Raw genomic sequence first — 17055 nt, forward strand, 5'->3', positions numbered from 1 at the left:
TTCCTAAACCTTTTATACTCTGGCACAGTGCCATCTGGTGTACACTGTGTGAACTGCAGGGGTTACATAACCACTAAGGTGTCCATATTACTAGGGATGTGCCTGTCTGTAAATTGTAAGGGTGTCTAAGATTTTCACATCCCTACATATATATATATAGATAGAGTATGTATGGGATTGCTCATTATAGCTAACTTCAGAATGCTTTTATCAGATCAAATGTACTTTCATTCCTTTATCCATAGAGGCAATTTCATTAAGGCTAAGGTTGGGATTTAACTGGTGCAGAAAAGGTGTCCATTAGTTATTTTCCTTGACAAATATTTCCTTGATCAATCAGGTTCATATTACTACGAAGACTCTTGCAGATGAGTTCAGCAAGCTGTATGTCTTAGATAGCAGTGGTCATGTTGTTTCCCAAAAGCCTTCCCATCTTGGTCAGGGTAAGTAATATTATCAATTTGACTAATTTGATGCTGGTAAAATATCTAACCAAAATCAGGCATGCATTCTCTTTTTTTAATTGTCTCTAATTGCTCATTTGAGACACAAATAAATACAGTGAAACCTCAATTTTACATGCCCTTATCTTTAGTTTTCTTGAATTTTACACTGTTTTTCAGTGGCCCGCCAATATAAAATGCGTAATATATTTCCCTCATTTTACTTTTTTCCATATTTTACACCATTTTTTTCTGTTCCCTTGAAAAACATAAAATTGTGTTTCCAGTGTATTTCGTATTGAGAACAGTTGTGTGTTTTCTTTCACAAAATGTAATTTATAATTTTACATTACCATTGGAGACCTAGGAGCAGGGGGGTGTACTTCTTTAAAGAATATTAAGCCCTTTAGGATATTTGTGTTTTTATATAGAAAGCATAGATCAGGCCTGAGTGTCATAGAAACTTCAGTGAGCTAGTTAAGGTGGCCATAGAATCAAGATTTTAAAAAGATGTTTTTGTTATCGTAAGACCAAGCTTATCCTGAAACTATTGTGATTTGTCCATCAACTAAAAAGACCATTGCAAGTCATATAGACTGATTTAAGCTAGGAAAACTATATAGGTAGCTACCTGCTTGGCCCTGCAAACAGTTGGTCAATGGATAAATTCACTTTGAACGATGGAAATTTTCTAACCTGACCGATCAATTTTCTGACTGATGTCTGGCTAAAAATCATTAGATATATGATCTTTGGGTTACATTGCATAGTTAAATCGGGTTGAAAAAAGACCAAAGTCCATCAAGTTCAATCCCTCCAAATGAAACTCAGCGCCCATATATACACACACTCACATCGATCCCTCCATACACTCACAAAATATATATACCAATATCTATAGTAATTTTAGATTTTAGTATCACAGTAGCCTATAATATTATGCTTGTCCAAGAAATCATAAAAGCATTTATAGAATGAGCTTCCACAACATTGTCCACCAGACATTCAACAACCTCACTGTCCTCACTGTGAAAAACCACCTACGCTGATTTAAACAATAGTTTGGTTCCTCTTGTCTAAAGGGGTGGCCTCTGGTGCAGTGATCCTTTTTATGGGGAAAAAGGTCCCCCGCTATTTGTCTATAATGTCCTCTAATGTTCTTGTAAAGTGTAATCATATCCCCTGTTTTAATTGTGGTTCTATGAGTCTCTCGGAAATAATTGAAACACACCAGCTACGTATAAGCAAAGGTTTATTACAGACAATAGATGAAGAAGATATACATTACCAAATGAGCAAAGTGTGCAAGCAACCCCTCTCTGCCTCCAAGACTGGGAGATCCACAAAACAGTCTGCAGATCGAGGCCCAAACGGATTCAAAGATCCTATGGCTATACCACAGGTCCTTTGGTTGCAAGCGTAAACCCCACAAGCAAATCTCAACTGACCAAATGGTGACCCCCAGTTTATATATGCTCTAAAACAGTAAGCTCATTTAGTGATTTATTTAAAAACTCATATATTGATTTGAATAATAACAGATCCTGTTTCCCATGCGCTCATCAGAAGTAAGGTTGCACTGAATCCAGGGTTCGGGATTCGGCCAGGATTACGCCTTTTTCAGCAGGATTCGGATTCGGCCGAATCTTTCTGCCAGGCCAATCCGAATCCTAATTTGCTTATGCAAATTATGGGTGGGGAGGGAAATCACGTGACTTTTTGTCAGAAAACAAGGACGTAAAATTTTTTTCTCCTTCCCACCCCTAATTTGCATATGCAAATTAGGATTCGGATTCGGTTCGGTATTCGGCCGAATCCAAAATAGTGGATTCGGTGCATCCCTAATCATAAGCTGGCCAGACTCTTATCTTATCTAGCTAACTAGTAGCTGAATAGCATATTGTGCCCCTATCTACAATAAAGGAAGATCTGATGAGGGCTTCAGAAATCATAAGCATATAAGATAATACATATTATAATATCCAGAGTAAGAATAAAGAACAAGTATTAGGTCATCGAGTTGATTAGTTCCTATGATTTCTCTTGCACAAAGCTTCATTATACAGGATTATAGATTATAAAGCTGTCTTGTATACTATATTGGGTTCAACATTTGCCATCGGGCTCTACAGTAGAACAGTTCTTTGTGTTATATCTTTATACAGTTCTTTATTAAAGTATTGCAATTAGCTATTGGGTATAATCAGAGTATAACCATGAGACATTATTGAAAAAAACTCCTATTATTACATCCATAGTCTAAAAGAAATCAACTAGCACTTGAATATAGTAATTTGTACTTATACAGGTATATGATAGGCCTGGTAGGGATTGGAGGATTGCTTAACTAGCTGCTTTGTTAAATTGATTTAACCTGGTTAAGCTGAGAAGAGGTAACATACCAGGTAGAGTTGAAAAAAGGCATGCACCCATCCATTAAAGGAGAACTAAAGTTCAACTAAAGAAGTAGCCTTCTATAGCAGCCCAAGGCAGCCACAGCCCTTTAGCAGGGAAGATCTGTGCCTATGAAGATGCCCCAGTAGCTCCCCATCTTCTATTCTGTTGATTCACTGCACATGCTCTGTGATGCTGTCATTTACCTTGGCTTAGGTACCAACTCACAATATACTGTATATACAGGATAGGCAGGCCGATTATTACTTAATACAGATATTTACTCCGTCAGCTCAGACACAGGAGGTAGGCTGGGTGACAAGTCTGCTTTCACGAAAGCACCTCTCCCACCTGAAAGCTTGTGGGTGGCACGAGCTGGTTAGGAGGAGGGGCACAAGTATGTGAGGCAGTGGCTGTGCATGCAGGGCCCCTCCGAAGATTTTTTTTTTGCGGTGGGAGAGGCTGGCGCAGGGTTGTTCCACCACTGAGCACAAAGACTATATACAAAAGTCATTTTTTAATTTTTATGAAAGTTTTGTTTATACTTTTAAAAATGATCTGTAAAAGAAAAGGAAACAACAGTTGCTAATAGCATCTACATACAACCATAGGTACTACTGTCAGTGTGCATAAACTGTTCAAGAATTTACCAGTAAGAAAGCAGTATTATTCTACAAATAAGAAGTGTAAAGAGGAGATTAAAAAGATTCAAGAACTACTGATGTCTTATGGAATCATAATACCAGATTTAAGGATTCTTTTCACCCATAATAAGGTAAGAATTCTTACCATTACATCATTAACTCCATATTTTAAGTGTATGGTTGTTAGTATATCAGAATACTATGTGTTTTGTGTGTTTCATTTATAGGAAGAAAAGAGCAATTCAATCCACTTTATTATTACAGCAAAACTTTTTCCCTTGCCCACATCTTTGAGTTGGTTTATCAGTGGGGAACAGTATCAGATACTTTAGGAAAGATGAGCTTTGACTTGATCAAGTTTGCTACTTCCTATTTCTGGTAAACATATCAGCAGAGGAAATGTTCTCTGAAAGATGAATGCTGGACTATTTAAGGGCCATTGGGGTGCCAAAGGTTAGGATACCCCATCAGTGACAATAATCAATGACCTAAGACTTGATAAAGGGCTGGAATAGCCCGAAACGTCGCTCTGCTAATGGCATGAATAAATAACTTTTGATTCACATATCGGAGTGCTGCTGGAATTATTGCTTTACAGTGGAATTTTCCTCGGGCAGAGAGGAACACAGCCGTGCACCCGACGCTACAAAAGGCGATCTAGTGTAAGTGTGGCACCTTATTGATTTGATTTGATTACAATGACCTAAGACTGTTTCGACCCAGGCTCCCTCTGTAGACGCACTGTAGAGAAAATCCAAGAAGAAGAAAAAAGATGGTGGTGCTCCATAGAACCCTGGACTGGTGCCATTTTTAGCTAACAAGAGCAGCATTCTGGGGTCTCAGATAAGCGATTATAATTACTGGGGAGTGTTTTAACATTTTGGCACCCACTAGTGATTATACCTTGCCTTATCCTCTAAGTGTTTGTGTTGGTTGCACATTTTATGCCTTCTTATTCTCTAGTCATTTGCCACATTCCTATAGGATGATCTCTAGCAGAGTAGCAGCATAAGTGGCATTGGAAGGCAATGTTTGCCCCAGACTTGACGGCATAAATGTCAACTAGCACTACAAATGAGGTATTTGAAGTGTGTTTGCTTCCTGCAGCAAGGCTGGCAATCTCCACAATCTCCGGTACTGCTCCTGTGGAGATCGAACCCCACTATGAAAATCTTACATGTGGCTCAGTCAAATCAGTAGAAAGAGCAGATGTGAAAGCTTAAAACATCTGGAAGAATTTTGTATACAGGGTTCAGAAAAAACTGAAGTGATGGTTTCAGTTAAATAAGTCAAGAATCAAAAAAAAAACCGAAGTCACACAGAAACCATATTAGGACTATAGAGACACAGAGACATGTAAGCTATTCTGGCATTTGGAACCAAAAGTTGAATCTGGGTGTCAAATGCGCCATGTTGCTTCCCATCTCTTTACTGAGCAGAGCAACCTTAGAACACTTCTCTGTTTTCCTACTGAAAAGGAACTTTGACTGTAAAGTTACAGTAACTGACCAGCAGGTGGTGATGTGGTTTAAATAGCTGAAAACTGAAAACATAAATTGCAAAAGTGCTTAGAAAAGCACTGTGAACATTTTTACATTACATTTTTTTTAAATAAACTCTCTCTCACTTAAAAAGCTCTTATTAAGATGAAGTAGATTAGGTCAATACCATACCACTCACTAGACAAAGGTTATGACCATGAGTTGATGTAGCTCTTTTGGATGGCATTCAAGAGAGAACATTTAGGAACTACATAGACCATATGAAACTGAATCCACACAAATAAATGTTTGCCCTTTCTTTTTCCCCTTCCACTCCTTCTCTGTTCTATCTGATCAATGATTACAAATTGCTTAATTAAAAGTAATAAATATAATATATTTGTAAAAAACATCAGAGAAATCTTTGATTGCAGAGGGTAAGGATTGAAGATCTACTGAGGCAAAAGACACCCAGTGGATGACCCTGGAAGGTAAACAGTACTTCTGCCAGAAGGAGCTCCAGTGTTCGCTTAGGTTGTTCTGAGATAGAGGGTACATCAGATCTTCAGAAAACTGAGTGAATGTGAAATGTGAAATTTTGTTGGCATGTAAAGGATTAAATGTTCAATTATTTTTTAAAAGGGATCTCCGTAAATACATTAAAACTGTGCCCCCCTGTGGTTATAGGTATTATTCTTGAGAGGGGAAAATTCCTGGATTTGTTTTGTTTTGCTTTAAACCCCTTTCATTTTAATATGACATTGTAACTTACATTGAAAAGAAGAAGCCTTCATCAAGTTAACATTTTATACTTAAAGGAACAGTAACATCAAAATATAAAAGTTTTTTTAAGTAATGAAAATATAATGTAGTGTTGCCCTGCACTGGTAAAACTGCTGTGTGTGCTTTAGAAACACTACTACTATTGTTTATATAAATCAGCTGCTGTGTAGCAATGGGGGCAGCCATTCAAAGAAGAAAAGGCTCAGGTAACACAGCAGATAGCATATAAGCTCTGTCTGTCTACTGGTGTTATCTGTTATCCATTAGTTAACCTGTGCCATATAGCCGTTTTTCAATTTCCTCCATTGCTCCACAGCAGCTTGTTTATATGAACTATAGTAGTGTTTCTGAAGCAAACAGATCAGTTTTACCAGTGCAGGGCAACAGAACATGATATTTTTATTACTTTAAAACACTTTCATTTTTTGGTGTTACTGTTCCTTTAAATAAAACCTGCCTAACTGCTAGTTGATCATGCAAAAAAAAAAAAAAACTCAGCTGAAGCTTCTCCAGTTTTCCTCAGAGGGGAAAAAAATCTCTTCCTGACTTCCTGAGATGGCAATTGGACCAGTCTCTGGATCATCATTGTACTAAGATATTTTCAGTTATCCTGTATTTTCTTACAGGATAAACATGCTTGCTTACCATCATCCTTTTAAATCTTTGATCAAGGAAGGATTTGACAACGGCCAAAAACACAAGGTCCTGTATTTTTAACATATCATAAATCATAATTTTATTTCTAAGATGGGTTTTTGCATTTTAGAAAAGCTTGACATTTTGTTAGTTTGCAGTTCTTGCTTTTAAACATTAGAGGTCATCACTGAGTTATGGTGCTACATTTTGTTTTTAAGTTATCCTGACAGTTTAAAGGAGAGAATGCATACAGGTGCACCAATGAGAGAAAAATCCATGAAGTGGATTTTGGCAGAGCAGGATAAGGATGGTTAGAATATTAGTAATATAAATCATATGATAACTGCAGGCACTGGTGCACATGAGGTGCCAAGAAGCTGAACGAGCATAAAGTTCAGCACTGGGTTCCAATTCCATCTGTGACTTAGGAATCTTGATGGGGAAGCTGTCATTGCAGCCGTAGGTCAGCATTTACTTGGGGATCGAATCTTGTGTCAGCAGGACATAGCTTCACAGATAAGTTGCTCTGGATTTATGATAGACAGAATTATAGCTAAATCCCAAAGTACAGGTACGTGCAGTTCTGTGTAGTTTTCCGTAGCAGGAAAGTCATGTCAAAGTGGCAGAATATACAGTGCTTTCTAATTGTTGGATGGTAACAACGCTAATGCTGCATAAAGAAATAGTTTAGTTTATTAAAGGCATGTCTCTTCTCAAAAATCGATCATTTATTTATCCATTTATTTAAATCCTAGGCTGTCACTTACACTAAGGCACATAGGAAATTATAGCTGCTGATGCAATTAGAAGGCACTATCTGGTTGTCTGCAGAAATGAATGGTCCCCCAGCTACTGAGCCAGGAGAACCCCCACCCTCCACTGGGTGGAGGGTCCTTCCAACTAAGTAGAATAGGAACCCAATAAAAACAATGGCTAACTAAATTCCTTTCCTGGGCATGCCCTGTTGGTCTTAGCCATACACACATACATACGGCTTAAACCACATTTACCACCTGCAAGCCCCTTCACAGACTTAAAATCAGACTCTGAACTCTGAGGAAGTGCCCAACTTGTGGGACACGAAACGCGTTAGTTTATCGCACACCCACTCTCTATCTACCACTGTGTATGTTCAAATAAAGACGCATATTAATATTAATCCTACCGCCTCCCGTGGATATGTCCGCCTGCGCTGCCAGCGGGTATTTCTTCTACCTTGCCACTAAGTCCCTACACAGTATGGGGTAATTTACAAGTGCAGTGAACAATGTGCAGTTTCAGGCACAATCTCCATGTTGTTTCTTAGATGTCCAGCACTGTTGTGCTCAACATGCTGTCAGGTTGGCATAATTTCCAGCATCTGGCAAGTGACATGTGCAGCTGCACTTAAGTGATTGATGCAGTCCTCTGTGGGAAACATGGAGCTACCACCAGGTTCGAATGTGAAGGTAGATTCCCTTACAGCAATTGGATCAGCTGCACTCAATTTTGAATGGGAGGCAGGAAGAACTGATCAGTGTCATGCACAAGTCACCCTGGGCAATAGCCAATTTATATGACAATTAAACAAGAAATACAAACAAAATTTTAAAGGGGCAGAGCCAAGCTTAACACACGAGTGGAGGCATAGTCCATAAGCTCTCCTGCACACAGCCGACCCAGATTTGTGGGAAGGCCAGAAAGGCTCAAGCCTGCATGGGCAAGATCTTAGGCGCGCCCTGCCGCCCAGCTCTTTAAATCTCTTGTGTGCCTAGTCCTCAGTGCTCTGGTTGGATTCTGTGCATATGTGCATGGTCTCAAGGCACAGTTTCTAGGGGTTCACACAAACACACGGGGGTGGGGCAGGCAAGGGGACCTTCGGCCTAGTGGAGGCCAAATTAAAAATCATACTGCACACATACCCAGGGCACATTAAAGGTACAAGTGAATCCAAAATGGGTAACCATATCTTTTTTCTTTATCATACATATATTGATAATGTGTTGAGTGAAGAGAACCTATTGTATTTGTATGTATTAATCTTGTGGTCACAGCCTCATTGCACCCCGCTTAATAGGTTAAACATTATTGGTGAGCACAACTTTCCCTTGTTTGTTATATTTTATACAGGAGCAGTGGCCAGCACCATGTTGTAGCAAACACCCTTTCCAGCTATAGTTGGGTGATCTCAGTGGTGGCCAATAAAACGGCAACTATGTTTGGGAGTTTTAACCTTGTAAGCAAGTGAACTGCAGGTTAAACTGCCTGTGTTAAATGTATAACGAAGCCATACAATTCTTAATGAATCAGATGAAAGTTGAGTGTAGGACTGGCCAGACCAGGGAGGACTTTGACATAGTTTGCCAGCTTAAATATTTTGCAATATATGGACAAACAATCCCTTTTTTGTTTAAAGGGGATGGCATTTTTAGTAGCTCAAGTCAACTTCTGCAACATTGTCAGGCCCACTACTGTAAAGAATAGCAAGGGACAGACAGATATTGGTTCCAATGACATTTACAGATAACTTTGAAACCATTGAGAAATTTAATGTATGTACCAGTTGCTCAGAATTACATTTTCTTTCAATATATGCTTTTAAGTTGACTTCCCCTTTAACTTGAAAAATAAAATTGTAAATTGGTATTCAAGCAACCAAAAATGCATAAAAACTATTTTTAACCATCTTTGAATACTGCAGTGGAGTAAAACTTTCAAATTATTTAAAATAATTGTTTGTACTAGAAGAGCCTGAGCCTGTATCTTTTCTAAATCTTGGCAAGGGCTTCTTGGTTTAAGCAGGCATGCTGAATAGTAATAACTATTGTCATGCCAATTTGTAGCGGATTTCACAGTGCATTCTTGGTTAAAATCCGCAGTTCATTGTAAGGTCGTAAGTCACTACTGTGTATATAAAAGACACCTGCATTTCAGTGGAATAGGAAGTACCGCTTATTTATTTGCAGTGACCAAATGGTTTTGTACAACACAATAAAGGTGTTGTTATTGGTTGACTTAGTTGGTGCAAGGTCATCTAAAATTCATTCTAACTATAGTCTTAAGGTGTTAGGTAAAGTTTTACAGTTTTGGTGTTTCCCAAAAACAAGAGAGGATAATGCCACACTATAATTAAAACAAATTAAATTCAACTTATATTATTCTTTTTTTATTATTCAATAGTATATGAATGTCTGATGTTATTCTCAAAGGTTGCTTAACCTTGGAAATATTTTTCTTGCCCTAAAATTGAATTATTTTCTTTTGCTATTCCAAGTGCCAGACTAACAATTTATGAACATGGCTTGAAAGATGATTAGATGACGTAGCACAGAGAAAGCTATAACATATTTATGTAAATCTAACTAATAATTATACAAAATGATGCTCCATATTTTCCAGTTAATAAAGGTAGCCTGAGCAATATAATACTGAGGGTCCAACAAGCAGGAGAGCAAAAACAACAAATAGCATAGAGCGCTCTTGTGGTGTCATGAATAGATTAACACGTACATAAATATTATAAATAAATGCAGGACGATCCTTTTTATTAGGTTTAAACAGATACAATTAAACCAAATAACCCCCTTTTAGGCAAAAAAAAAAACTCCACAAATAGCACTCTTTCCTACTTGTCGTGTTAGCATTTTTGTTTTGTAACAGTTCACATTAACCAAGAAATAGTAGCAGCAGAATTATTGATATTTAGCACATTATAAGTATGTATTATTATTTTTGGTAGTACAGGTTTTTGTCATATCATCATTATTATAAGGTAATGGAAACTTAAGGCGGTGCACTCAGTATTTTTATGTTTTTGTAATGCAGGACAGCTGCTTTAAGCTGCCATAGACTGTTGTTTTATACTGGGCCTTTGTGTACTTGAGATGCCTGGGAATGTATTGACTCTCTGTCCAGACATGGGTTTAACTAGGGCCCTTTGCTGTGACTTAGCCTGAGCACATACAAAGTATAATAGTTTTTGGCAGCCTAACTCTACTGCACATACAAACAACTTAAATTACTTGGGAGCAGTTTCAGACTTTGATTCCTAATAGGCTTTGGCATTTCAACTACACAGAGACCCAACCAGCCCAATAAAAAGCAACTCTGTTACGGCAGCCCCTTTGTTGTTTGCCAGTCAGGGTCTGTCTGGGATCACAAAAAAGATGGCACAGATGTACTGTGCAGCAAGGTATCCTGGAAAAAGGTTATTTTACAAAAAAAATTGCACACCAGCCTGAAACACAAGGTCAGCAAGTTTTATCAATAAGGTAAGGCCACACTGGGCGTTTTGGGGAGATTTGGTCGCCTGGCGACTAATCACCTCCTCTTTGCGGTGACCAATCACCCCAAACTACGGCTAAAATGAAAAAAACGCAGGCGCTAAACACATGCGGCGATTCATTTTTGAATAAGTTGCCTCACGAGGAAACTTCGGGCGACTTCGGAAAACGAATCGTCGCATGTGATTCAGGCGACTTCGGAAATTGAATCGCCGCATGTGATTAGCGCTGGCGTTTTTTCATTTTAGCCGGCGCAGAGACAGGGAAGGCGTTTGGGGAGATTGGTCGCCGCAAAGACGAGGCGATTAGTCGCCAGGCAACCAGATCTGCCCAAAATGCCCAGTGTGGCCTAACCCTTATTGGAACCTAACAGATTGACTCCCCAAGTATTATGGTTATTTTCTATTATAGAGGTTTTTGTTGTATTTTTGTCTGTCTTTTAAGCTTCTAACATTTCATTTTATGGTTCACAATTTTAGACGAGCAAGGCTTAAATACGATCATACTCATAAATATTTTGTTAAGACTGAAGTGCTTTTGTGTGAAAATATTTTCTCTGTAGCTATTTTGTTGTCCACAAGCAAGTGAGATTACATATGTCATGCAGAGCTCTACTTCCTGTGGATAAAGATCTCCTTCTTGGAAATGGAGGTTTTGTCACCTAAAATCTGCCGCTCTCACTTACAAGAATCATACTGTTTAGCATTCTCTTATATCAAGTAGAGCACAGCTGTGGTACAGCTGCCATACACAGAGTTCCGATAGTTTTTTTTCTTTCTTGTCTTAGTTCTGAATTCTAAAAAAAGCAATAATTGTATTTGTTGCTTTACCAGTAATATGCATACTTAGAATACTGTTTCTTTGTATATATGGTTAACTAGTATATAAAATATGTTAAACCAGCAGTTGCTAAATTCTGTTTGTTTTAATATTTGCAGTAATGAGTTAACATTTTCATGAGTGTAATTTGTACTTGAACGTTCTTCAATCTACAGACCCTCAAACAGAGCCTAGGATGCAACTCAGTTTGGTCCTTTCAGGCATTTAATTAAGGATTATAGTATTTTTTTGTGTTGTTAGGCTACGCAATGTCTAGTAAGGTGGTAGGTGGCTGGTAGGTGTTGAACCCATTTGCTGCCTGGAAGTAATTTCTGTGTGCTGCAAATATTACGCTAAAAAACTGAGCTACTGTTAAGTGTAAGACCACCTATGCAAACACACACACATATATATATACTGTATATATATATATATATATATATATATATTTATATATATTTATATATATATATATATATATTTATATATATATATATATATATATATATATATTTATATATATATATATATATATATATATATATATATATTTCTAAAGCACAGTCTTTAGTTTAATCTGTGCAGTCCATAAGTCCCATGTATTTTATTCATAGTCAAAGCTCTGCCTCATAGAATGATGATTTCATTATATGATGCTTGCAGGATGGTGTCATTTCTATGTGCTGCCTGGAAGGATGGTGTCTTTTTCAAGCTTGTTAGCTAGTATATGATATATGTTAGAATGGTTAGAATTCCTAAGCACTGCCTGTTAGAATGGAAAATGTAATTTGTTGATTATTGGCAGATGGATGAAGCATTGATAGATGATAGACCCATAGGTCCTCACTTTTTTTGTCAAATCTGCATCTTCAGACTATAAGCCTTTTTCTTTTTAAAAACACGAGCTTTGTCTGACCTGTTTACTGTGACTTGATTTCAGTGTTTTTGGGGGTTGTCTGACAAACTGTTTGCGGCCCCTAGACCCAAAAAGAACAATCCTGCTTTCATCAGTCCATAAAATGTTGCGCCATTTCTCTTTAGGCCAGTGGATGTGTGTGTTCTTTGGCAAACTGTAAGCTCTTCAGCACGTCCTTTTTTTTTTTTCAACAATGGGACTTTGCCGGGGCCTCTTGCCTATAGCTTGGCTTCACATAGGCATCTGTTAATTGTAACTTACAAGTAACTTTAGACCTTCTTTGATCTTATTGGAGCTGATCATTGGTGGAGTCTTTGCCATTTTGGCTATTCTTCTGTCCGTTCCAATGGTAGTGTTCTGTTTTCTTCCATGTCTTTCTTGCCATATGAAAGCATTTGAGATCATTTTAGCTGATCAGCCTATCATTTTCTGCACTTCTTTATATATTCTCCCTCTCCAATCAACGTTTTAATCAAAGTACTCTGTTCTAAACAATGTTTGGAATGGGCCGTTTAACTCAGATTTTCAGAGAGAAATGCACTATAACCTGCATGCATAAAATTTCCTTAAATAAGGGCCGTAATTGACGCCTGATTTTGCACTGAATGAATGATCTCACTAATTGAATTCCACACTGTTATTGTTTGGAACAACCTATTAGTGTTTTGAACAAGCCTCAATTAATGATTCTGTTACACAGAACAGCATCATGCATGTCATGACTTTTGGTTCTGTTGGTTTTCTATTAATCTACTTCGCCTACTACTAAATTATTTGCCATTTAGAAATATAATTTCTACTAAAAACAATGATTGATCAGGTTAGTGATGTCGGACTGCTTTTATTCTGAACACAATTGTGCATAAATTCTGGCAGAACAGTATATGGTAACAAACATTTCAAATCGTAGCATAACTAGAAGCTACAGGGCCCTACAGCAAAAATAATTTGAGACCACGTAGGCAATAAAGCATATTGGAAACTGTATTTATTTAAGTCAGTGTCTCAGTGGGCTCCACGTATCTTCTGGCCTTCCCCCCCAAAAAGGCACATGATATTCTTTCTCTATAATTAACCCATGATTGCAAGGGAACTTCTGCTCTCTGACACTATAACATGCTTACCGGAAGCCTAGATCTGTCATTCTGGACCAGGAAAGTGGCATCCTCCAGGGGATAGGAATTCATGTGTAAACAATACTCCTGTATATTGAAGGATCAAATTGCCTCTGGCCTAGCCTGATTGCCAATTTCAGTGCTTCTGGGACTACTTGGTAAAAAGTGTCACAGAGAACAGATATTGCTGCACTTGGGGTGGGGATTGAGAAAAATAAATAAATTCAACTCACCCTTCCCTGCTGTCACATTTCATAGCATCGATACAGTGTCAGAAGTACTTTAAAAGAATCCAGTGGATTAGTAATAATTATAATTTATGTGTTTTATGTGGCATATGTAAAATTTTATGTAAAACCCTGTTTAGATTTAAAGTCCTATTCTACATCAGTTGAATTTTATTTTGCAACTGTTTTTTAGCATTGCTGTTCGCTTCCTAAATAAAGGGCTTGTCTTGGCAGCTACCACTCCAGTCCCCCCTAGTTTATTTAGTAGCATGTCTCTAATTCAATGAATTTCCTTGTGTGTGACTACATTGTTGAAGTCAAAATTGTTTTAATTAAATATGAATCACTTAGAGTGTACGTGTTTAGATATAAGAATATTTGCTGGCAGTATAAACTGTACCCAGTCTGCTTCAAATCCCAAACTTTGCTTTGTGAATTGATAGTTCAGGTGGATCTGCAACTTACATAAACATGTGCTTGTTTATTAAGGCTTATAGGTTGGTGGATGAGTGAAGGTACAGTAATAAATCTGGGTTGCTGATTAATGCAAGGATGTTATTACACTGCCTGACCTCCTGTGTAGCTGATATACATAACAGTAAAAAGATCACTTTAGTAAACAGCTTTTCAGAAAGCTGCGAAACCTGAGGACATATTAAATGCAAACTTTGTGATAGTGGACACCACTAATAATTTTCAAGCATGGTCCTTGTTAATCACTATGTTTTTCACGCTCTGTGGAAACTGAGCTTTTGATATGTATGAAAGGGTAAGTATAAGTTGAGTAGATAACCAGTGATTTTTTGTACAAAGTTGCTGTTGCTGTTTTTAATTAACTGGATATAACAATGTATATTTTAAAAATACTTTGAAAGCTGCAAAGTTATGAACTATAAGAAGTGTGTTTCAATGCAAGTGATGCACTAACCCCTCACATATCTTTTTTCATAACCAATAGGATGCATTTTATATTGTTAGCAAGACTAGTTAAATACCAGTATTTATTTTTTAATATATGTTACAATTTAAATGAGGTCTACAGTGCTTATTTTTGCTAAACAGTTAATCCAGCAACATATTCAATGCGATCCAGGCACCATCTATTTTAATTTTCCAAACCACCAGCTCCCTGGACCAACAACTCCAGGGTTTAAGTGAATAATATTGTATTAAATATGTGCAAATATAAATATATAATTATGTTTTCTCTAATTTTTAGAAATACAGGAAAACTATTTAAAGGAAGTACGATTAGCGAATGGGCCCCTTAAAGGGTTAGTTCAAAGTAAAATAAACTTTTAATATGATATAGACAATGTGATATTCTGAGACATTATGCAATTTTTGTAGCTGTCTGGTTGCTGTGGTCCACTTTAACCTGGCAACCAGGCAGTGGTCTAAATAAAAGACCTGAAGATGTATAGGGTAGGGATATAGAGTTATTTATAAAGATATTTGTAAAAACAAAAACTGAAGAGATCGACATGTGTGGCTGAACATTTTCCAGTGATTGGTGAGATTGGCTGTTAATGTTTTTATTACTGGTATTAAGTCCCTGTGTTTTAGAGACTGTGGTCTAATTGTTTTTTGCAGTACACATTGAGGGAATGTAATATTGGTTGCTAGCACAAAAGTCATTCACAAAGTCAAAAATGTTGCCCCTCACACGAGAGTAAGATAGCGATTGAGAATTTTATATCTTGCAATAGTGTGTAGTACATGTAATAAAATTTTGCAATCGCAAACCATTTTTTGCAACAAAATATTTAACAAAACTGCAGAGCAGGTTTTAAAGGTTTGCAATGTGCAATTAAGTATCACAATGTATCATAAAGGTACGTTAACTACACTTTCTCTGCTGCCAAGCAAGTTTTATGAACAGATTAAATAGTACAATACTAAAAAAATAAAAGAGTGTAATATTTTACATTTTGGAGAGACTAAGAAGCGTATCAGTGAATAATAGCAGTGTATACAAAACATGTGAATACATTAAACACCTAACATAAATACACCCTGACAAAGTTTATTAAGACTTCCCATTTGTTTGACTGGCGACTCTCATCTTCGTCAGCAACCCTATCTGATCTGGTGTACCCCCACTGCCTTTACATAAAGTATACCAGCATAAGTGTTGCAGTGAATGCTAGAAAATTGCCAGTAATCCCTATATATGTCCATTTATTTGTTTATTTTATAATTAGTTCTGTATTGATTATTTCATGTATGCCTGTTGAAACTTCTGGTAACTTCTGTTGAAACTTCCTGTAATTGTAGGCAAATTTTTACTTGAAATAAAATGGATGTGGCTATTCATTTAGCAAAGTTGTGTAGTATGTGTGTGCTATTGTGTAGAGGGGGAAAAAACTGCATGTGTAAAACCATTTAAGGCAGGCGATGAACCACTGTAATGAACAGCAGATGTTTCTTGCAGTAAAGTGCGTCTGAACCTGAATTGTAGAACAGATCTTACAAACTGTGGCACTGAAAAAGATAATATGCTGTCTTGCTCTCTTGGTCAACAATGACCGACAGCCAGAAAGCATATTCACTTGGAGGCTACATTGTTTAAAAATGTTTCTATTGTTTCTTTCTCTACTCAGGCACAGTCTTATAACATCACTGCCTTGTTGCAAATATAAATAGGACGTCAACAACCAGATACAATTTTAAAGAGACTGCTGAGAATTCATTGTTGAAGCCTTTGCAGTACTGCAGAGAAATTAAGAATTACAGTAAACATAACTGTAAAATACCACTGAGAATTATTGTAGTGGACTCAATTAGAGTTGTCAGGAGATAGATATCTACTGGGCATCCATAACTGAAATCAACACTCTAGCATGAGAACTGCTAAAACCCAACAGATGCTAGTGTTTATGAGCATGTATTATCAGATGTTCTTTCTGGTGAATACTTTACAAGAAATAAAGTTGGCCTTACCAGGAACCTAGTCAGCTGGTTATGTGCGAATATATCCTTTGTAACCTCTGCATTGCTGAGTTTAGCAGGGCCTTAAAAAAAGTCTTATCAATGTGTCCATTTTAACAGGGCCAAATGTATAATGTATTTCTGTAGCTTTATACAGTTGTGTACATTTGAAAAGGAAAGTTATCCCACTTATTTCCTGCATAATTAGAAAAATTGTATTTGCCAGCAACTTAACACTGACTCATTAAATCAAAATATCCAGTAGTTTTAGTTGTTCATAAATATAATTGCAATAGACAGCAGTATTTGTCACTGTTGGTCCTGACTTTTTAAACAACATAGCCCAAGCCAGCTCTCCTCCTTCCAAGTCTCCAATTGCCACAGTGTCTTGCATGTTTCTTCAT

At 37.2% G+C, this 17055-nt stretch overlaps 1 protein-coding gene across 3 annotated transcripts in view; it reads left to right on the plus strand.

Moving 5' to 3' along the window:
- The window catches only part of pms1.S (PMS1 homolog 1, mismatch repair system component S homeolog), a 48839-nt gene that overhangs the window by 11171 nt on the left and 20613 nt on the right, over positions 1–17055 (plus strand). For all 3 annotated transcript variants that reach the window (NM_001086076.1, XM_041577618.1, XM_018237175.2), the window contains 2 exon segments: positions 341–443; positions 3449–3612. In NM_001086076.1, the coding sequence (NP_001079545.1) occupies positions 341–443; positions 3449–3612 (267 nt within the window).

The sequence above is a fragment of the Xenopus laevis genome, chromosome 9_10S (assembly GCF_017654675.1).
Source record: "Xenopus laevis strain J_2021 chromosome 9_10S, Xenopus_laevis_v10.1, whole genome shotgun sequence".
Classification (NCBI taxonomy): Eukaryota; Metazoa; Chordata; class Amphibia; order Anura; family Pipidae; genus Xenopus; species Xenopus laevis.